Genomic DNA, 23,897 nt, shown 5'->3' with positions numbered 1-23,897 from the left:
AATCATTAAAATTTTCAATGCCTTTTTTTCAAAGGTATAGATTTGCTTTGCAAACCCCAGTAACAAGTCTGACACCAAAAAATAAAATTCAAACAGATGGAGAAAGCCTTAGCATTTGAGGCATAGAATCCTTTAGGAAAACAAAATTTATAGAGATTAGAACTAAAAGGTAAAGAAAGTGGATTTTAGAATGAAATAATAGGTAAACACCAAGGCTGAAACTATGCGAATCATTTAAAATTATTTAAACCCTCTTATCTTGAGTCTAAAGAAACTTTCGAATAATTATATGGCCTGATTAGCGTATAGCTAAGAAGAAGGGGTGCTAATTCTAGTTCCATTTCCTGAATTCTAATTATTGTTTGGAAACATTCAGAGCGCACTTTCACTATACATATCTTAGTGTTTGAAAAAGTTTGTCTGCATACATAGAACCAGTAAATGAGTTTCACTTACCCCAAAGGGAATTTTCTGCTATTTTCCTTCTTAGAATAAAGGTATTAGAGAACAGAACAGAAAGAGTTTCCTGCATTTATAGTTTGTCCATATCAGATTTTATTCGGAGGGAAGAGGCAGATTAAGTTAATAAAACAATTTTACCAATAAATAATTAAAATCTCGCAAAAAAAATTATCGGATAAAGTTTCGACATATTTACTTAAGAGTTCTGAGAGGCAGAATCTTTTCAAAATTAGATGTCCGTTATAGCTGGTTAAAAACCCAACAGGGCTCGAATTTAACAAAAATAAATACATTATTGACTTATTGGCTATTTGCAGCAACAACTGGTTAAGCTATTTAAATGTATTATTTTTACTATTTAAGATTAGCTATTAGCTTGCCCTTTTAAATCTCTTTTAGGTTGTTTTTCTTCTTAAAAGATAATCAGATTCGCTCAAGACAAAATTAATTATGAAAAATTATCCTTAGATAAATAGACAAGACAAATTTCAGCCAGTGAAATATGAAATATTATCCTCAGTTCGAAAAAAAATAATAATAATAATAATAAATAAATAAGCAAAACAAAAAAAGCTAAACCTAGAAAAAAATTCAAAGGTTTTTTTAAAAAGCCATTTTAATTTACTTACGAGCTTTTTCATCTTTAATTCCTGGTTTTGTTTCCTACTAGACCCATGCTTTCTTTTTTCCATTTCTTAAGTGTCTAAAACCTCCTCAACGCACCAAGGACATAGAAATGAAAACAATTTTTCCCCCTGGCTCCATTTTAGGTCTATTCACACCTGGAAACGGGAATTTTCTAAGATTTTTATTTTGGTCATTATACAACCATTAAAATCCGTTTAATTGCGCAAAGTTTCTCCCCGTTTAAAAATTGAATCATGAAGAAAACAAGCGGGAATTTCTCCTGTTTATATGATAAGCCGAACTGGAAGATTGTACCACACAATTTATGGACATCATATAATCAAGTATTTCAAAAATCAATGGGTGGTACAACCGTTTGCTATTGAGCAATTATAGGCAAGTAGGAAATGTCAAAATTAAATACGGAAAGGAATGTTTCTCAAATCAAAAAAATAGGGTTATATAGATGCACCAATAGTCAAATAAAGGGATAAATCCAACAAAATTGGATGGCCTAATTGGTCCTTCTCGAAAAATAATGGTAGATCAACTAACTAATAATTCAAATTGTTTAACCCCGTAGAACTTTATTAATAAATATATTGATATATAGCTTAGATTCTGAGCTCTTTAATGATATATGCATTTCTTTTCAATTTCAGTTTGGAAACAAGATGTTTAGGTTATATTATTACACACTTTTAATCATTCGGTCAAAGTTTTTTTTTTTTTCCCATTTTAACAACTCTTAATGGCAGCGTTTGTCTATTGCTACAGTAATTGGTGAAAGTTCACTTTCTGGATATCCATGACGATACATTATTTTCGCTGATTTTCTGCTTATTTTTTATACACGTTCTTTATTTTTAAACTAGGCGCCTGCTAAGTGTTAATATTGCATACCTGCACTAAGCATCTTTTGCATTACAAATTTAATTCCAAAATCTTCCTAATTTTTCAAGATGTATACAGCTGCACAAGTTTTCACTTAACCAATTTAAAGAATCAGATGCAGTTTTAATGTTTTTGGTACACTAAAGTCCCCTCTATTATAATTTCCTCTTTGGTTCACTACAGCTATACTCTCTAAGGAAGGCAACAAGGAGTATACTCTCTATACTTCTAGAACTCAAAATTTGACCATAGGCAAAACCATGCACTAGCGATTACTTTGTATATAAGCAATTCAAAAAATTTTAAAGTGATTAAGCTATATCAAAGCGTTATATCGAAACTTCAAGTTTTGGGCTTCCTTTTTTTGAATCCAAAATAATAATCACATTTGTTGCTAATGACGATAAATCAAATTAGAAAATTCATATAATATAGAAGCTTCCGGACAAAGTATTCAATACTATCCAAAATTAAAAATCGTTTGTTTTGAGAGGAATCGTTTTTTATTTAAATTTGATCTTTTATCAAGAAAATAAACAATGAAACAAAAAATGTCGATTTTGAAAATAGTTTATTCTGGATAATCATTTACAATCCAAATTTAATCGTTTATTTTGAGAAGAATCGTTTATTTATCTAAAATAAAGAGTCATTTTATTTTTAAGGGAATTTTAGAATGAACGAAATCTTTTGAATTTTGAACAAAAATATCCATACTGAAAACCATGCATGATCAAATTTAACCTTAAGGCAATCTTTTTAAGCAAGTAAGAAAGAAGACTATTTGCTTGTAGAATATACTGCCGACCAACTTGTACAAATAAGTTTCTGCTTCTTTTTTTTAGCAAACGTCCGGAGAAGGTGTTAAAGGGCATTTGAGCAACGGCTTAGACGCATGGCTACCCAAAAACATTGGCAACAGTAAAGATAAAACTGAAACGAAGCTTAGAAACTCAAAATAGTTTAAGGAGCTCTTTTAGTTAAGTAATTTTTTAAGGTTAGTCAATTTATTCCGTTTCACGTTTTTATTCTCTATACTTTCATCTCTATACAATGTGGAGGGCTGAATAGGGGTCTTAGCCAATTTATTTGTACTTTATTATGCTTTACTTTAAAACGGAAGAAGACTTGCAAAAATTTTTCCACAGAAATTGCCTACGGATTACTTTGGGTACCCGGCTGACTGACCGTGTATCAAACAGTAGGCTATACAAAACGTGTGGTTCAATCCCACTTTCTAAGGCTATAATGAGAGAGAGGTTGAGATAGATAGGGCACGTTTTGTGGACAATGGATACCACATTGCCAAAGATTGTCCTTTTCGGCCAACAATCCAGGGATAAACAGAAAGCTTATCGCCTCCGGTTGGGGTGGGAGGATGTCGTAAAGAAGGATCTAGGGGGAATGGGAACTTCTCAGGAGGGTATAAAGCCGGAGACCTTGAATAGATTAGGATGGAAGAGGGGTTTGTGTTGCTGTGTTGGCCTCAGGCGGCTTGGTGCTGTGGTGAGGTGTTAGTAGTGGTAGTTTTTTGCTTTTAACTGGCTGGAATTTCATCATGTTTAGCGAATCATGTTCAGCGAGTGTGGTTTGAATATATTAAAGATAATTTATTTTGCCGATTAGAAATTGATTATTTTCTCTATTATTACTGTTAGAAAGAATTTTGGTTGAGAGAAAAGGCTTACTTAAGGTTCAAGTGAACAAGTAGGATGCAAAGTTTCCAGGCATTAAGTTCCAATATTACAAACGACACAGTTAGTACACTTTTTTATTTTGACTGTTTACTATTTTGAACATTTCATCTTATGGCATCTTTACCCAGTGTAATTTCGTCAGCATCTCTCCCCCCCCCCCCCCACCTTAGATTTGAAACATATAATTTAGTATTGTCACCAAAAAAATACCAGAGCTTCAACCCTGAGTAATTAATATTATCCAAAATTAACCAACCTTATAAAGTATTTCCAAGCTTCCCCGTCGTTGATCAGTACTTGCTTCCGCAGGGGCTGGCTGTAATAACACCATTCACATAAGCAATCCACTAATAAAACACGAACGATTATACTAACATGCAAGGAGACCCATTTGTTACAAATAGGATAACAACAACCATTCGATAGCTTTTTGCTTTTATTCAATAGACAAAGGAAATACACTTTCTCCTCTGGTGACAGAGATGGCTTTCTGAAAAGCTTAAAATACCCTTTTTTAGAAAAATTAAAATTATTCTGATGTAGGTTAAAGTACAAATTATCGTTATGCCAACAAAAAGCTTAAGCAATAATTAGAGCTTTATACTTACTTAAAATAGACGCAAAAATAAATTGAAAGGAAGAAGGAAAACTGTAAGGTGCTTGAATACAAGAAAGAGCAACTTTATCTATAGAATTTTTTATCAATTTTTACCTAAAAAAAATATGACTTTATAAAGATAATGTATAGGACCAAAAAGTTATTTTCTACAAAAAAGTTATTTTCTTACTAATAAATTTTCAAGTTTTGATAGAGATCAATTCTTGAAAACCTGTGTTCGGTTATATTCAGCTCATATTTTGCTTTTTTAAGCAAATCTTATGGTCGTTGCTTTCCTACTCAGCAAAATGAGGGTAGGGTCAAGCTACCTTTTTAAGATATCTATGGAATCCATTGTCTTGCATCATTGTGGATCTTCTCCAATCCTATGTAAGTCAGAAACTAAAATTAACACTGATACATTAATTGATATTATGTTCATTGCAAATTTAAGTCAAGTTCTTCATTTGAACTAAGCGTCCAGTTACTAATTGTCAAATCATATTCCTAATTGATAAAAGTTCAAGACTATAAGAGACAATATCCGACCCAATCCCCCAAATTCAATTGAATATCCTAATAGCTTGAATAATTCGCCTGTTTGAGATTTTTTAATAGCTCCTCCCCAACACCGGTAATTATATGGGATGATGGTTTTCTATAAGAAGGAAAAGAAAAACTAAAAAAAAATATACTTCAAGGTGAATATATTTTGAAAACTCGAAGTCTTACTTTAGAACAAAATAAATTGGAAATTAATCAGGGGAACATCATTTGAAATACAAATAAAATCACAGCTTTTCAAATCATTATTTTAACGAGTATTAAAGTGAAATAAAAGAAGATCTTACAAAACATACTTAATAAGATACAAATTTTCAATCAAGATCTATTGTATTTGATCATTAAATTGGGAAAACTTTCCAACTTTTAATTTGAACGATTAAAACGATCTTACTATCCACACCAAAAACTAACTTCTAATAGAAGACTAAAAAACACACTAAATTTTGGATAACCGTCAAATTGAATTCTTATTCAATTTACAGTTCTAGCTTTTCAAAAAACTTTTGAAACGAGATACTTACAAGATAATTTAGCATCGAAATACCTTTCCTTTATAAAAATATGAAAACAAAAGCAAAGCAAACCGCAACAAAAAGACGCTTTTTGTCCTGTTTTCCCAGAAAGCAAAAAAAAAGCAAAGAAATACTATCGATCTTTAGTAGAGTTAAAACATAAAACTAAAGAATAAATGATATTATAAAGCCATACTTTTCAATTTATTTTTCAAGCAATGCTTAAGATTTTCGAGAGGAAAAATGAGTCAAACCTCTATTAGAAACCTCGGCTGTCTGAAACAAATTTGACTACTTTGGCAGATAGACAGAAAAAAAAACCTCCTGCTAAAAATGTTTTAATCAGGCAATGCTGCTAATTTTATTTCAAAAGAACTGGCTAGAAATTCTTGTTTTTCATATTTATTTATTCATTTTTCTTTAAAGTTTCTTCTTTTTTTTCTAATTTTTATTTTTTGATTTGTTTCCTTTTTTTCAAACAAAATCTTAAAGAAACAAATTTATCCTTCTTACCGATTATTTTTATTTCTAATTTGGTTTTTCTTATTCATTTTTTTCTTTCAAGTTCTTTTTGTTCTTTTTTTATTCTTTAATTTGTTTCCTTTCTTTCCAATATAATCTTAAAGAAACAAATTTATCCTTTTTACCGATCACTTTTATTTCTAATTTTGTTTCTCTTATTTATTTTTTCTTTTAAGTTCGTTTTTGCTCTCCCAATTTTTATCTTTTTTTATTTGCTGCCTTTCTTTCCAACAAAATCTCAAAGAAACAAATTTATCCTTCTTATTGATCAGTTTTATTCCTAATGATTGTTTCTAATTTTTGTTGATCTTATTTATTTTTTCTTCTAAGTTCCTTTTTGTTCTTTTTATCTTTTAATTTGTTTCCTTTCTTTCCAACAAAATCTAAAAGAAAAAAAATTATCATTTTTACCGGTCATTTCTATTTCTAATTTTTGTTGTTTTTTTTTCTTTTAGTTCCTTTGTGTTCTTCCTATTTTTTTTTTTTTTTATTTGTTTCCTTTATTTCCAACAAATTTCAAAGAAATAAATTTATCCTTCTTATTGATCATTTTTATTTCTAATTTTATTTCTATATTTTGTTTCTCTTATTGATTTTTTCCCTTTAAGTTCCTATTTGTTCTTCTTTTTTTTAATTTGTTTCCTTTCTTTCCAAAAAAAATCTCGAAGAGACAAATTTATCCTTCTTACCGATCATTTTTATTTCTAATTCTTGTTTCTCTTATTTATTTTTTCTTCTAAGTTCCTTTCTGTTCTTTATTTTTAAATTTGTTTCCTCTCTTTCCTACAAAATCCCCCCAAAAATTATCCTTCTTACCGATCATTTCTATTTCTAATTTTGTTTCCCTTGTTTATTTTTTTTCTTCTTAGTTTCTTTTTATTCTTTCTATTTTTATTTTTCGATTAGTTTCATTTCTTTCCAACAAAAAAAAGCAAATTTATCCTTCTTACCGATCATTTTTATTTCTAATTTTTGTTTCTCTTATTTATTTTTTCTTTTAAGTTCCTTTTTGTTCTTTTTGTTTTTTATTTTGTTTCCTTTCTTTCCAGCAAAATCTGAAAGAAACAAATTTATCCCTCTTACCAATCATTTTAAACACTCATAAATGCTTAAGCAGATAGTGAGAGTAAAATAAGGAATAATTGCAACTTAGTATATACCAGAAAACAAATCAATTTTTCTAGAATAAAAAGTGACTGGATTCCACAATCTTTATCTCCCTTCTTTGAAATGAAATCCCATTAGGCAGATTTCTCACGGTTAAAAACGAAACAAAAAGCACAATGGAACAATAAACTAATCAATAGTTTATTTTCACTTCTTCTGAATGAAAAGTTTACTTCATTTTGCAGTTTACTTCATCAGGGTTACTATTATTAGCACGTTTTCAAGGCAAATAATGAGCTAGAGAATCTTAGAATTCAAACTTAAAAGGAAAACTTAGGTCGAATTCATGGTAGGGAGTTACGTTGACCAATATAAAAAGGTTCGGCCTTTAAAGGAAAATTTGTATCGAATTCATGGGAGGGAGGGAGTTACGTTGACCAATATACAAAGGTTTGACGTTGTTATCTATATATATATATATATATATATATATATATATATATATATATATATATATATATATATATATATATATATATATATATATGTATATATATATATATATCTGTGTTTCTGTGTGTTTTATGTGGAAATTATTTAATTCTGAGACTGCCATCATCTGCCAGCAATAAGGAACGAGTGGGTTCCCAAATATTATTTGGGAGTTCCTAATTAATGGTGCTCATTTACTTAAATTAAGATACAAGAGCAATAAGGACGTGCAAGCAAAATACTCACAGCTAGCACATGTTTTATTTCTTATTAGATATATCAAAAATTCATCTGTCCCAAATGTAGTATTTAGCCATGACAAAAATTTATTAAATTGAAAGTTGTATTTTATGCGTTTAGTCAAAACGTCATTAACAGCCAATGAAAACCGCTCTTTGTCGTGTAAAATCCAGAATTCGTAATCCCTTCGAATCGAATTTGGACTTCTAGTACAGCTTATAATGGGCCGCCATACATGCGCATAGACATTGACAGCGTTTAAGCCCGTTTGTAAAAAAATAGTAATACTTGGCAGTTATGCAACTTGCAGACCACATTCACCATGTACCTGTGTTTCTAACCTAAAAAATAACTTCCAAAAATTCTGTCCCAACTTAAAACTTCTGGCAATAATCAGTGAAATCGAAATATGGGATGTTCTCCCCTCCCACTACCCTCTAGTTTTTCCTGTAATTTGGGAACTCGTATGGAATACATCTTCATCATGTACATCTTCGTTGCAATATTATAAAAGGGAGTACTTTTTGTTATTTTGCGCTCTTTATCTACTATTCACATTCCACTAATAGAACTATTCTGACCATTTTTCATATAAGAAGAGATGGCGGCGAACAAAGACTGAATCCTATTTATAACAATTTAATTAAAATACAGGTCAAAACCCTAAGAACCTTAAATAACGACATTCCACATTATCAGCCCCAAACAAGTTTGAACTTTATAAATAAAGGTTAAAACGAGATAAACTTTGGAAAGGCTTTTAAGAGATTTTTTTACCTGTTTTTAATTGTATTTGTTTTAACCTAGGGCATATATAATATTTTCAAAATAAATAGACTATTTCATATTTCAATATTCCATTAACAAACAACGACCTGTGTCCCTACTGTCGCTTTATTGTGATATTAAACATAAAAAAACAGGATTTATCTCAACGTAAAGTAAATAGCAACATTAAAACTTAAAACAAACAGAAAGTATTACACATTTTAGGGGGGCGTCCCCTCCTCAATACTTCTCTTTTTACACTAAAGTTTTTTAGAAATTTGAATAAAAAGATTCTGATTCTAATCAAACGGCCCTTGTGTTTCAGGGATCATTCTTAAACAATTGAGACAAAAGGTTGAGCTCAAGAGAAAAAGAGCAGGGTATTTCAGAGGGGGCAGCCTCCTGATAAAAAAAAAATCAAATTCTTTGGATTTGAAAGCAGCACACAGATATTCAATTCTTTAGATGTATCTACTATTATCGATAATCTGTTTTATTAGAGTTTTGGTCACTATTAGGTCGAGCCACTAATTATTTATGCTTTGTTACCACGAATCATTTCATACAGGAGACAAAACATAGTTTTCCTGATTTTTGGCTATTTGATCTGGTGAACATTTGTCACATTTATTTTATCACACGATCTATGGTTTTTCGTGTGTGTTTTTTTCATTTGCCTTATATGTTCTACTTAATTTTTTTTTTCGTTGATAAAGGCTTTCAAGCGTAAACCGAAATATCCACCCCTTCTTTGTTATTAAAAGTGTGTTTCTTTTTTTTTACACTGACTAATTTGAAATGCTAAAAAAGTTTTTCTGTATTCTTATTTGTTTGATCTAAAAATTTATCACTCGTTGAATTGGGGCTTCAATTATTGACTCTTGGTTCGTTTCGGTTTGTTATTTCGCTCAGTTGACGAACTTTGTTAGTAACTAAAAGTCAGAAAGATATCATTTTTTTAAGTACATGACTCAAAATGTTGGGAAACAAAAACAGACAAGGCCGAGGTGTAATGAGAATCTAAACTGGCGATATCCCCCAAAATTCAGACAGGGGACTTTTAGTGTGCGAACAGCATTGTTATCAAATTAAAAAAATAATAATAATAATAATAAATATTGTCTCAAAACCTTTTCCCTATGGTATTAGTCTTCCTTCAATAAAAATCATCTAATTTTCATATTTGTCTACTCTTAACAGTCTGAATTTGCTTGTTTATTGGAAAGCATATTAAACCAGTGCTGTTATTTTTCTGGTACATGAAATAAATCTCATCTCTTTCTTTCTTTCCTTTTCTCTTTCTATAAACATTAATCCAACATTGGCAAACAACTATTTAGCCTACCGGTTTCATGGGCAATCGCATTTTCAATAGCTCTGCATATCTTTCAATAATGACAATTGGGGCGTGTATCTTTACGAGCTGATGGGAAGATGAGGAAAATTTTCGCTCAAGTTCAAGGCCTTCCAATTCAAGTTCTTCCTCGAAAATCCGACGCCTTTCTTCAGCTCCCTCTACTTTTAAATTTTGCTCCCAAACCAAGACAAAATCAATTTTCCTGAGCCCGTCGTCAAAGAATAAATTGGGGTTCTACAAATGAAAAAGCTGATTAGAAAATACGGTCAAGAATTAAAATAGCAAAAATATGTCTAATAAATTTCTTTTATATCTATAATTCTTCGATATATTTATTCTTATTGTTAAAAACAATAAGAAAAAATAACCTTTGGATACATTCAAAAACATAACCAAGCTTGAGCGAAAAACTTTCTAGCAATTTTTCTATTCTTCGTTCTGTTCATATTTTTTTCTAACTAATGATTAACTCCAAATGATAACTTTTTTGTCCTTATTATATGTATGTATTTTTTTTAGAACTGAAGACGGCTTAGTGGAGGTCTTTGCCGAAATTTTTGTTTTTCTTTCGTCATTCACAGAGTGAAAATTACCGTATTTGTTGTATTATCCTTTTATTTATTATTTTTTTTTTATTATTCTGCTTTTTCATATGTCACGTATAGCCAGTGTGGTCTTGCAACCTATTGGATCTATTTTTAGAATTGCTTGCTTTATCAACCACCAAAAGTATTTTGTCACAAAAGATGAATTTAGCTCCAATATCTTTTAAAGACTAAGTGCAAGCATTGATCATTTATGCATATTTCATTGCTGTCTGAGTTGAACTTTTTTAGTGTTTAGTAGTTATTTCTGCTTTTTAAGTTAAAAACAATAGAAGTTGAACTTGACAGCTTTACAAAATAAATAAAAATTTTCTAGCGATGGTTTTTCAGGCAGCTTGCTGATTTTTCCAAAATAACATCAACTAAAATAACAGCAGGTAATAAAAGGTAAAATAAGCAGGTTTTGGTTTCAAGGGATTCTCCCTTCTTGTTTAGTGATTTTTAAAACCTATGTAGAAATTTATTTTCTACAGTCAGTAACCCCCCCCCCCCCTCCTCACACCTCTGGCTACTGTGTAAATTCATAAAATTTGTAAAGAGAAAATACCTCTACTTTAGACTTATCATTTTCCAAATACAGAATTTGTTACCAATGTTGACGGTCAATCTTACGTTGCACCGTTTTTACAAAACAAGTCTACAACTTCGAGCCATAATTTATAAAAATTGCTTTTCTTATAGGGTAAATCATGATTTTGGACAGTTGAGAACACTCAACCCATAAACGAAACAAATATTTATTTATAATTAAATAATAATTAATTTAATATTTATAATTAAAAAATAATTATTTACCTCAACCTATAAAGGCGAAGGTTAGTCAGGAAGTTTTTAGAAAGCAACGAAATTACAGAAAATCCCAAAAGACAGCATTCAAGATAAGATTTAATTTTAATGTGATTTTCAAAAGCCTCAATGGGCCAAATTTACAATTATATGTCAAACTAAAACAAAAATAAAATAAAAAATAACTGACAAAAAAATAAACCCGGCTTGAATCATTTGCTCTTTGCTTTATTTTCATCATTTTTAACCCTAGATTTTATTTCTTTACAGATTTTTTTTAGATTTTTTTCATTAGAAAATGAGATTAAAAAGCTCGGTTATCGTACTTTTGTCAGGCGATAAATCATATAATTTAAGCTTGCCTACCCCAGCATAGAATTCCATCACCCTTTATGAGCTAATTGGTTTTGCCCCAAACAGAATTTATTTTAAGAGAGAGTGATATTCAAAATGGCATTATAATGAGCCAACCCCTTTCTCTTCAAGAACAAAAAAAACTACTGACATTTTCATAGAGGTCCTTCATTCTTCCTTTAAGTACATACGATGGGGCATCTGACGAGGCTGTTTCTCCTTGAAAACGAAGATTATTTCTTCTTCTTGCGGTTGAACCATTCTGAATTGGCAATGAAGGAGGTTCTTCTTCATTACCCGACAAAATACTCATTTCTTCCTCAAAAGTCCCATTTTCGACCCCCATACTTAACGTTACCTACAAAAAAAATTATTTAGCATACAAGCATAATTTCAATTTGCCAATGCAGAACAAATCATCAAAAAGATAATGCAGTAATGTCTGTTCTTTTTTGGCTTGGAAAATAATGATAAGACAATGCATATAACTTATATATTCTTGTTTTTGTAATACTTGGTTATAAGCACAGTATAAACAGACTGAAATAGAATTTTTTATTTAAATACATAAGCGAAGTGTGTATAGGCTGAAATAGGACTTGTTATACTTGTGAACATCTGATTTGTAAGGAGGTAATTCAAAAATAATTCAGAAGACTTATGCGCTCCCAGAACAGAAATTTCTGAATTGAAATGGCAGGCAACCCTATTCCGAGTTAATTGAACACCAGCAAGATACTAAAAGCCTAAAGTGCAATCCGAGCAGATTGGCTACTTTTAGTAGAGTTATAGATTAAAACAGATATTAGTTCCATCAGGAAAGTAGAAAACAATTTTGTCACTGATTTAGAGAAAATATTGATTTCAATTTAGGCAACTATTTTTAAGGGTGGAAGGTGGGGGGGAGGTTCAAGCTAATCACTGAAGACCATCTCTGTAAATGTGTGCAAGTACGCCATATCTTATGTGACACAATAATAATAGAGCATATTTACAGAACTCTTCAGGTAAGTGCCCAAAAATGTGGCGTTTAGTGTTAACAAGTAATATATTGATAAAAGAAGATTTATAATATATTAATAAAAAATCTTCTTGAGCAAGTTGAGTACAAAGAAAGCCAAAGCCATCCAAAGAGAACCTGGAACAAATTACAATCGAAATTTTGGCCTTTTATCAGGCAAACTAATATTCTGTTCATTTTCATTGTCAGGGTTCCAAGGACTAAAAGATATATTTCAAGCCATTAAAAATCTATTTCGACCCATTTTAGAACCCAACATACTAAAACTAGTTTTTGTTTTTCGTTATCCAATAGGGTCTCCTTGACCCTGAAATTTATCAGTTCGGTTTTACATCATTGATTAAAAAAAATTTTAGTCTCTTTTTGGGGCTTTGTTTCCAGGCATGCCAAACATTATTTTCGTTTTTTTATTCTTTTGATTAGGGGTGTCCCCTTGGCCCAGGTATCAAGGTATCTTGGCCTTTTCATATCATAACAATTGTTTTTGTGCATTGGATTCTCCTTGGCCCAAGGATTTTCAGATACAAGTTTCAAGCAAACCAAAAAAAGTGTTTTGACCTAATTTTCGGGCCTGGTTTCTTAGCCATAAATATTTATTTATTAGGGTTTCCTTCGCCCAGTAGCTTATGAATTGATGTTTCTAGCCATTTGAAAAAAAAAACACATTTTAACTTTTTCCTAGCCTCATTGTGGGGGGAGCAAACATTTTGAAAAAAATTCTTCTGCAATGAGACCCCCCCCCCTTGATTCACAAAGGTTCCATTGGCTTAGCAACTTGGGGATATAAGTTTAATGCCGATGTTTAAAAAATGGGTGGATTTTATAAAACTAATTTAGGGGTGTCCATGTCCCCATCCAAACTTTCTTATACACTGAAATTCCCAGGCCCTATAACTTATGGATGTAAGTTTCAAGCCATTTAGAAATTCAAAAAAAAAAACTATTTTTTTAGCTGAAAGTAAGGAGCGACATTAAAACTTAAAACGAACAGAAATTACTCCGTATATGAAATGGGTTGTCCCCTCCGCAATCCCTCGCTCTTTACGCTAAAGCTTTTAATTATTTTAAGAAATAGAATTGTGGCAAAGAGTCAAACTTTAGCGTAAAGAGCGAGGGATTGACAACGTAAAGAGCGGAGGGGACAACCCATTTCATATACGTAGTGATTTCTCTTCGTTTTAAGTTTTAATGTCGCTCCTTACTTTCAGCTAAAACAAATTAGTTTTTTTTATTTAATTTCTGAACGTTTTTGAATTAATGCATGTTTGGTTTTGGCTCTCCGCACATACATAATTAAAATGAAATTTGTATATTAATTTATTTTTTGGCTAAATGGCTTTCTCTTAGTTTCGATCAGACGATTTTGAGAAATAAGGGGTGGAGAAGGAGGTCTAGTTGCCCTACAATTTTTCGGTTACATAAAAATGCAACTAGAGCTTCTAATTTTTAACGAATGTTTTATTAGTAAAAAATGTACGTCACTTAAGAATTAACTTACGTAACAAACTTTCATAATCTTATATTTTTATTATGTATACGGGGGTTTGTACCCTCGTTAATACCTCGCTCTTTACACATCTCGTAAGTTTTGTCCCAATTCTTTAAGAATAACCCCTGAATCAGAAAGTCCGTAGAATAAATAGTTGAAATTACTTAAAATACTTTAGCATAAAGAGCGAGGTATTTATCTCCTCCTAAATGCCTCACTCTATATGCTAAAGTATTTTTAGAACCCCTCATATGCGTAATAATCTCTGTTCGTTTTAAGTTTCAATGCTACTCCTTCCTTTCATTTGAAAAAAAACGCTTTCATGTTTATTTTTCATTGTTTTCTTATAGTAATGCTAGAAAATCATGCACCCTTTTCATTGAATTTTTCTTCCCCCATGACAGATTCCTCCAATGAAAGATCCTCCAACATAGCCCCCACCCCTCACCCCCACCCCCAAACAAAATAAAATCCCCCTGAAAACGTCTGTACACTTCCCAATAACCATTACTATATGTAAACACTGGCCAAAGTTTGTAACTTGCAGCTCCTTCCCCAGGGATTGTGGGGGAGTAAGTCATCCCCAAAGACATAGTTCTTCTGATTTTCGACTATGCTGAACAAAATGGATATCTCAAAATTTTGATTCGTTGACTTTGGGAAAAAAAGAGCGTGGGAGGGGGTCTAGATGCCCTTCAATTTTTTTTGGTCACTTAAAAAGGGCACTAGAACTTTTCATTTCCGTTAGAATGAGCCTTCTTGCGACATTCTAGGACCACTTGGTCGATACGATGACCCCTGGGAAAAACAAAAAAAAAATAAAACAAATAAACACGCACCCGTGATTTGTCTTCTGGCAAAAAATACAAAATTCCACATTTTTGTGGATAGGAGCTTGAAACTTCTACAGCAGGGTTCTCTGATACGCGGAATCTGATGGTGTCATTTTCGTTAAGATTCTGTGACTTTTAGGGAGTGTTTCCTCCTGTTTTCTTAAATAAGGCAAATTTTCTCAGGCTCGTAACTTTTGATGGGTAAGACTAAACTTGATGAAACTTATATATTTAAAATCAGCATTAAAATGCGATTCTTTTGATGTAGCTATTGATACCACGAACTGTTTGAACAAATTGTTTTGCCCTTTTCAGACCCCAGTCTCGGGTGATCTAAATCTTGTGTTACACATCTTACCAAAAGGCTCCAAAACCTGTTTGGGGAATGGGCCAAAACTTTTTTGGGTCAGATTTATATGTTTATCTGCAAGTCTTTAGGCCAAGGATGTTCCAAGAACCAAAAAAAAAAAAAAAAAGAAATAGCCTACCAGCTGTCTAAAACTAGCCTAGAGCCCAAAATACAGCCTTGTTTTTACAAATGGATTATGGCTTTAATTTGTACGTTCTTGAAGCAAAGAGACATTATTACACCAAAAAAAAAAGTTTTGGGGCGCAAGAAAAAAACAAAACGACCAGAAAATATATTTTTCTGATTGGCTTGAACTTATGTTCTTATGTACTTGGGCCAGCTGGGCTCCATTTTAACTAAAAAAAAAAAAAAAAAAAAAAAAAAAAAAAAAAAAAAAAAAAATGGTGCACAAACTAGGAAATCCCTGGGAACCCAAGTCAAAAAAAAAAGAGAAAAAATAAAAAGACAACTGGTCCAACATACAAACAAGACAAAAAATGGCAATAAAAGAAAACTGTTCCGACTCTTCATTTAACAGGGTTAATTCATTTCTGGCTTCATAAAGTTATGTACAATGATGTGTAATTATGTATCAGCTATTACGAAGGAGGATCAGTGGATGTTTCTGTGGGTGGAGGAAGAGTGACCAAACACTGAAAAAACTTATTTTTATATCAAAATTTTATGGCTTTCAGTAAGCACTGAGATCAATACAGAAAAAGGGAAGAGGGGAGAGATAGAGCTGGTTAGTATCATGAAAATATTCATCAATTACGACAACACGTCCCAACAGAAATGAGGCGAACCAAGAATGAGCATTTGACTGTAAACCAGAGTAACCAAGAAGTTTCCAAGAAGAACATGATGGGTCTGACAATCATAACCCTTTCAAAGATCTAAAAACAAAGCCGCCAGAGGTAGACCCGACTCAAAAGCACAATGGATAAAATCAAGCAAAGAAACACATACATGTTCAGTAGAATGGTTAGCCTGAATTCCAAACTGTAAATCATGGAAGAAACTTTAGCCTGAAGAAAGATTAAGGAGACGTGATAACATGGCAATTTCAATTGTTTTGCTTAAAACCAACAAGAGTGAGAGAGGTCATAGTTAGGTGGGATATTTTAATGTTCTCCTTTGTAAATAACTATGACTATAGCCCATTTAAGACAATCTGAGAACACCTCAGGTTCAAAAGATAAACTTATCAACTTTGTTAACTGGAATCAAATAGATAGTAAAATAAGTTTGAGGACCTATGTTGGCGTCTTATCTGGACCTGATGAAGACGTACATTTCAGCAATGCACTACTTTTAGCTACTTCGGAAACAATAACAGGCTGTAGCACCAAGGATTTCAAGCAAGTAGGACCTATGTTATCAGACTCAGACACCAGCATTCGCAGAAACAACTGTATTTTCCAATATTTCCGAAATAAGATACCAAATTTTTCTGAACATCCTCTGTTCCTGCCACAATTTCACCATCAGTGACCAGAAGGAAGAGGATCAGAACATGAGCCTAGCTAAAGTACTGAAATAATAATTATCCATATCTTTGTAACATCTTTTTCACAGCCTGAAAACTTGAAAAATAATAATTAGACTTTACTCAGCAAACAAGAAAATTTAAACTGAACAAGAATCGATAAGACAGGAAAGTTGTCCAAAATATAGCTAAATATCACTAAATTCTGATGAAGAGAAATGGAAGAAAATTGTTGTCAATTGAAAACAGTTGCAGTCGATTTGGTGACTCTTGGAGGTAAAGATGCCATAGGAAGCATTCCACCTGAAAGCACAAAAAAAAATATCCAGTGAAGAGGAAGAACCGTCAATCAAGTTTAAGTTGAAATCTCCCTTAAGCACTGCCACACACATAGTTGATAATGAATCAGATTTACAACCTTGCTAGGTCATTGTAGGAAAGACAGAACAAATCCACTAGAAGTGATAAACAATCTCAGTTACCATCTTTCAGTCAGCTAAAGAAAACACTACCCTGAAGAGGGAAGAGGGAGTGGTATTAAGGAACAATGGAAAGATTGGAGACAATGGGGGTTAGACAGTATTAGAAATTAGTAGAGTTAAAAGAAAGAAATTTTTTGAATGAAATCAGAGTACATTAGCTAAAATAACACTGTTAGGCAAAACTGAATAGAAAACAAAGATATACATCTTTTTATTCCCCGAATTGAATAGGCATATTCAATTTCTAAACATAACCATCACTTTTTCAATTGCATTCCAGCTGACTTAGTATGTTTTCCTTTATAAACTGTTATAATTATATCTTGAAAAATAACCAAATAATGGATCAAATGCATATATTTTTTCAATCTGATTTCTGCATCACAATGAATGTTCATCATAATTATACCATTAGAAAGATTTCAAGTATCTATCTGTAGCGTAATTCTAAGGAATAATGGAATGGATATTATAGAAACATGTATTACTTTTTCACATATTAAAGGTTGCTATCATACTGAAATTCTTGAAAACCTGGTTCTGAAGTGTACAGAGTTCATTCCAAAAGTGATTTGACTGATTTTCTGCACTATCCCTATTGGTAGGAGTGGGATTACACTACTTTAAAATGGTGCATTAGATGCCAAGCTTTGCCATGAAAGTGGTCTTCGTGTGTTTAAGATGAAGAAGGTCAGTTATTGTGAACCTCAGAATGCCAACCATGCCACAGAAAAAATGGAGTTGACAATCAAGCAACATCATGAAATTAAATTTTATGCTAAATTGGAAAGTGTCTAGAGGAGACACACAAAATGGCTTGTAAGGCTTACTGGGACTCTATTCTTCCCTACTCACAAGTTTTTCAGTGGTCTAAGGCCTCAAAGGAAGGCCGGGAAGAAGTTTAAAAGAAACAACACTCTGAACAGCCATCAACTTGCAAAACCAATAATAACAGGATTTGTGTTTGACAGTTGGACTTTGACTATCAATTGAGTATCCATATGGTTACCAATGATCTGACATTGTTATCTATTGCTGTGTTCTGAATTCCTACTGAAGAAATTGTGATGAACAAAGTGTGTGCCAAGCTTGTTCCCACTTGGTTGTCAGACAACCATATAACAAACTGAGCTTTTCCAATATGCAGAAACTTAAACACATTTTTTTACTATATCAATGCTGATGATGGAAGCTTAGTTTTTGAATGCAACTCCTGAAAAATACCAAAGCTCTGAGTTGCACAATAACTAGTCTCTCAAACCCAAAAAGGCAAAAATGAGCAAACAAAAATAGAAAATAATACTAATTTCGATTTTCAGTGCCAAGTGGGTGGCTCATTAGAAGTTCATTCCAGAATGGCAGATAGTTAATGCAGCAAACAATGTGGATGTGCTGGAAAGATTCCAAAAAAGGATTATCAGGACGAGAAAATACATCTCCAATACCTGGCAAATCCACCACAACAACATGTCTTGCCATAGTGCACTACAAGTCCACAAGTTCCTGGCAAAATGCCAGGTGCTAATGCTAAACTCCCATCTCTCCAATAGTCTTGATGTTGTTCCAGTAAACTTCTGTTCCCTTGAAATAACACAGCCCTGAAAAGAACCTCTTGAATGGAGTCTATAGAAGAAATTCAATCAGCCATGATAAAAAAAACTTGCAAGATATCTCAAAAGTTGCTTTGCAGGGCATATCCTGGTCATAGCATGGTTGCTGCAAAAATTGCACAGAGGTTAAAAGACAGGGCTTTTAAGACTTTGAAGTGCTTCTGCAAATATGTTTGATAGATTAATTCGAAAAATCATTTCCATGCTGGTATAATGACATAAACAAAAAAAATAGAAAACAGAATATTCTCAAGCTCAATCACATTGCAGCTTTTTTATACAACAAGCTTAACTTCCATAATAATCACTTTCTTACATAACTAATTTACCAATATCGTTATTTGCACCTAGATTGCTAATACTGGATCAGCACCATATGATGGGGACCTTCAAGAAAGCAGCTCACTGGATTTTGAAATTTGTACTTTTCTTTTATACAAGAGCTACCATAATGCCCAAAAATGAATGTTGAAATATCCTACTTTTTTAATCACAAATAATTACACACAAAAAAGGTCACTATTATCTAATATGTCAGTTTTTCTTGCTTCTTTAAGTTTATTTCAGCATAGTATTTTTTCTGTAGGGTCTGCCTGTGTTCCATGAATTCCTGCTCTACTCCTAGATATAAACCACTTCACAATATAATCCTGAAGACATACCTGACAATATCCATGGGAAATTTCAGATATTAATACAATTCAACTAATTTCATAGGAAGAAAGGGAGCTATCCGACTAGGCTAAAACCCTAAGTAGGCTGCGGGAGGGAAGGGTCCATACACACTAGCTTTAGACTTATTTGGTATTATGAACAAATTTTTGATGAGAAATATACAATAAACATAATAGCAAACCCAAGAAACTGGTAAAAAATTTTATATAGACTAAAGCTTTATCTGACCCTATTGAGGGGGGAGGGGCTTGGATGTGATATCAACAGTAATGATCATTGTACCAGTGAATAATATTTAATGGCAAATCTGACAGTATATTTGGTAATTATTGGGACCCAAAGACCCTTTGAAGGAAGCCCTTCAAAATTCTGAAACACATTTAAAACAATCTGAAATATTTATTTGCCTCATTCCTAAAAGTGCATAGCTTCACTTACTCCTCCTTTCCCAAGATGGACAAATATACATCCCATCTGCATATAATATTGATTATAAAAACAAAACTTTGAGAAATGGACCTTCTGCTCAAATGAGGCACAAGGAAAGCATTCTAAGCCCAAAACCTTTGCTTAATCCTTATTTACAATGCTAGAAAGACTTGTATATTAATTCCTTAAATTTGGAGACAAATGTCTTGACATGGCTTAATATCCAGCTGAAATTGGTACAATAGGAATTACATTTTCAAAATTAATAAAAAGCTAATTGAAAAGAGATAAATAACCAAAATTAAGGTTAAATAATTTTTGTCAAATTTTGAAGGGTTGCATAAACATGTGATTTAGATCTATGTAATATAGTAAATCCTAAGAAAAAGAGAGAGTAACAATAGCAGCTTGACAACACCTTTTCAGGATAAAGGCTCTTAGGTCCTGGATTCACTCCTCAGAGTTCCATCCACATAAATCAACCTAGACACAATCTTGTGTCTTTGTTAAAGGCTTGATAAAATTCTAGTTTAGGGGGCTTTTTGTTATCTTGGAAAGTTGCTGAGCTAGGCAAGTTAAGCTTTAAGGAGTGCATTCAAAACATTAAAAATCTCCTGGGAAGGCCCTATCTTCACTTCCACTACTTCTTTCCCCTTCTACCTCCACTTCTTCCCCCTCAAAAGGGTGATTACCTCTATGACCGCTTATAATTTTTGTGCTATAAAAGTGAGACCTTGCCAGATCTTTCGTTCAAAGAAGGCAGAATAATAATACTTTGAGGCTCATACCTTTGCTGAATCCCATTTTTAAAGGTTTTAAAAATTCATAAATTTTCATCTTAAATTCAGGAGAAAGAACTTAATATGGCTAAAGATATTACTGGAATAATATTCCAATATTCCAAAAGATCTTACTGGAAATGTATTTGTCAATGTTGAAACTAGTCAAATTGAATTTATGACAAAAACAAATGTCATATTTGGATTCAAGATAAAATTTTGATGTAGAGGTTAGTAATAGGTTGTAAGTAAGAGGTAAGTAAAGAGGTTGTTTAGCATGGTTATATGACATATCTAAATTAAGAGAAAACGGTATCATCTTTTGAGGTCTGTGAAGGGCTAAACATTACAATATATATGAACACCAGAGTTCATGTTGACTTGGCAATATTATTCCATCATATTTGAAATGCTTCAGAACAGCCATTTACAAGTATTTTAGCTGCAATAGAAGTAATAATTGGGATGGTAATTTTCTGATTTGGCTTCATTTCCTTTTTTGAACAAATAGGTGACAAATACAGTTGGCACTTTCTCTGTAAAGTGGAATGCCAATGGTCTCAGCAACCTCTTTCACAAGATGTAACTTATCTAGTCTAACTGATTTATTAACATAAAGCAATTTGAGTCGTTTAAATATATTTAGACTATAAATCTTAGGTAAAATTCTAGTTTAAAATGACTTCTTGCTATCATGGAAAGGGGTTAGGTTAGGAAAATGAAACTTTCAGGGATAGGTCTACAGGCTAAAGTATGTCCCAGGAAGGTATTTTGAAGTACATACATCCACTCCCTCTCCCTCTAGAGGGCCCTGGCCTTTGATGATCTTTAAAAATAAGTGTGTTATAAAAGTGAAACCTTGCAAAATAGATCTTTTGCTTGAATGAATTACAATAAAATTGTTTTCAGCTTTACAGCTTTGCTCAATCCTAATTTATAAGGTTTTAAAGATATGCAAATACATTGCCTAAATTTTGAAAAAAAAACATTGATATGGCTCAGAATTCAACTCAAATAATAGGAATGGCATTTCAGAGCTAAAGGCAGAAAAAAAGCAACTGGTAACTAAAAATTAAGGTAAAATGTTGTTTTTTCAAAGTTTCAATAGGTAATAAACCTGTCATGTAGGCAAACTTCAGGCCCTCTAGAAGGAGAAAGAGTGGAGATGGCTACTTTAAAATACCTTCCCAGGATATAGGCCTACTTTAGCCTGTAGACACATCCCCAACAGTTTCATTTTCCTAACCTAACCCCTTTCCAAGATAGCAAGAAGTCACTAAAATAGAATTTTACCTGATTAATCAATAGGATACTTGCTGTAAATTATAAAGTAAGAATTCTTTCATTTTAGGTGTTAGTTTCTTGTACAGCCTAGGGTAAAATTCTAGTTAATTGACTTCTTGCTATCTTGGAAAGGGTTTAGGTTCCAAAAATGAAACTTTCAAGGATAGGTCTACAGGCTAAAGTATGTCCCTGGAATTTATTTTAAAGTACCCACCTCCACTCCTTCTCCTTCTAGAGAGCCCTGAAATTTGTCTACATGACACATCTATACCTATTGAAATTTTGACAAAACTACAGTTTTAACTTAATTTTTGGTTACCAGTTGCCTTTTCTCTGCCTTTAATTGAAAAATGCAATTCCTGCTACTTGAGTAGAATTCTGAGCCATGTCATTGTTTTTTTGTTTTTTTTTTGAATTTGTGAAATGTGTTTGTATATCTTTAAAACCTTATAAATTGAGAATGAGCAAAGTCATGAAGCTGAAAACAATTTTGTTGTACTTCATTCAAGCAGAAGATCTATTTTTCAAGGTTTCACTTTTATAACACACACATTCTTAAAGGTCATCAAAGGTCAGGGCCCTCTAAAGGGAGAAGAAGTCGAGGGAGTTGCTTCAAAATACCTTCCTGGGAAATACTTTAGTCTGTAGATTCATCGCTGAAAGTTTCATTTTCCTAACCTAAACCATTTCTGAGATAGCAAGAAGTCGATTAACTAGAATTTTACCAAACAGAAAATTACTCTTTTGATCTACAAGGTTTTCTCTTTTTTCTAGTAGGCTATGTCTCCTTTCTGGAGAGCTACTTCTCTAGATATTTACCCGGACTTATGTGTGCAATCTTCTAAGCCATGGAAATAAGAACAGTAGGCTAGACATGGTAGCTTGACAACACTCCCAGGGTAGCCTTGTTTTAGGCCTAGGATGTTTCATTCCCCTAACTCAGCCACTCTCTAGCTAGGATGACAAGAAGTTCCTAAACTAGAATTTTAATCTATTTATGTTCTCTTTCTGACTAATTCTAATCTTTGCTACTGAGAACAATAATCTCACTTTGGACATTTATTCCAATCCCATAAGATTTCCTCTGTGTTCTTTTCAGGGCTGCCAAATTTTTCTTTAAGGAGTGTGTCATATTTTTTCCGAAAATGTGCTTTTTGTGTCATCTCAGATTCCATAATGTGTCACAAAATGTGTCATTTTTTGCTGCAGGTGGTATCAAATTTAACTACCAAATCTTTGCTTAGAATTTTGAATATATAATCATTTCCAAATCAGTTCAAAAAGGAGTAAACTTAACCTTTAACTATTATCTTAATCGCGGCGTTCGAGACGTTTTTATGACGTTATGAAAGTAATAGGAACCTTCGATTAAATTAATGCTACACATTGTGAATTAGTGTCACGGTGGCTAACGCGGCAAGCTTACATTTGTAAAAGTTTTCGAGACAATCAAATCCGACAGTAAATTGAAGACTTTTCGCATGACGTCGTAATCGTAATCGGCTAAGCTTTAGTTGACACCTTCGAAAGGGGAAAAATATAAGACTACAGTAGGGGCGTTTGAGTTTTTAGTTTGCGAGCATAAAACTTGTCCGAGACCTGGATTCAATCGAGAAGAAATTCGTAAAAATTAAGTATAACGCATGAACACAATTTATTTTGTTTTAACATGCTTGTATGCCTATTATTTTTCTTTTGTACAGTGTGTCACTTTGACTCGGCCATCGAAACTTAGTTCCCAGAAAAAACAGCTCCAACTGTCTGTCTATCAACTTGTTTGTGGTTCATTGTGCCCTCATTGAAGCTTAGCTTGAACCAACAATACTACTAAGCCGTCTTTCTATCTTAATGGTTAAAATCGTACTTTGA

The 23,897-nt window shown here is 32.5% G+C and overlaps 1 protein-coding gene across 5 annotated transcripts in view; it reads right to left on the bottom strand.

The window, feature by feature from the left end:
• The window catches only part of LOC136037489 (anoctamin-5-like), a 96,507-nt gene extending 73,364 nt beyond the window's left edge, over positions 1–23,143 (bottom strand). Inside the window, exons 1-4 of one of the 5 annotated variants that reach the window (XM_065720214.1) lie at positions 23,079–23,143; positions 11,740–11,946; positions 9,832–10,077; positions 4,608–4,664 (exon numbers count right to left, since the gene is read on the bottom strand). In XM_065720214.1, the coding sequence (XP_065576286.1) occupies positions 4,608–4,664; positions 9,832–10,077; positions 11,740–11,946; positions 23,079–23,087 (519 nt within the window). In that variant the 5' untranslated portion in view covers positions 23,088–23,143. Of the gene's footprint in view, positions 1–3,936; positions 3,997–4,607; positions 4,665–9,831; positions 10,078–11,739; positions 11,947–21,528; positions 21,638–22,847 lie in introns of those variants that run through there. The other 4 variants (XM_065720209.1, XM_065720220.1, XM_065720228.1 and 1 more) reach the window with 4 other exon arrangements.
• Between the last annotated feature and the right edge of the window lie 754 nt (positions 23,144–23,897).

This window comes from Artemia franciscana, chromosome 2, assembly GCF_032884065.1.
Source record: "Artemia franciscana chromosome 2, ASM3288406v1, whole genome shotgun sequence".
NCBI classification, from domain to species: domain Eukaryota; kingdom Metazoa; phylum Arthropoda; class Branchiopoda; order Anostraca; family Artemiidae; genus Artemia; species Artemia franciscana.
Note: the sequence above shows the minus strand (reverse complement) of the source record. Positions and strands in the feature narration are given on the sequence as shown.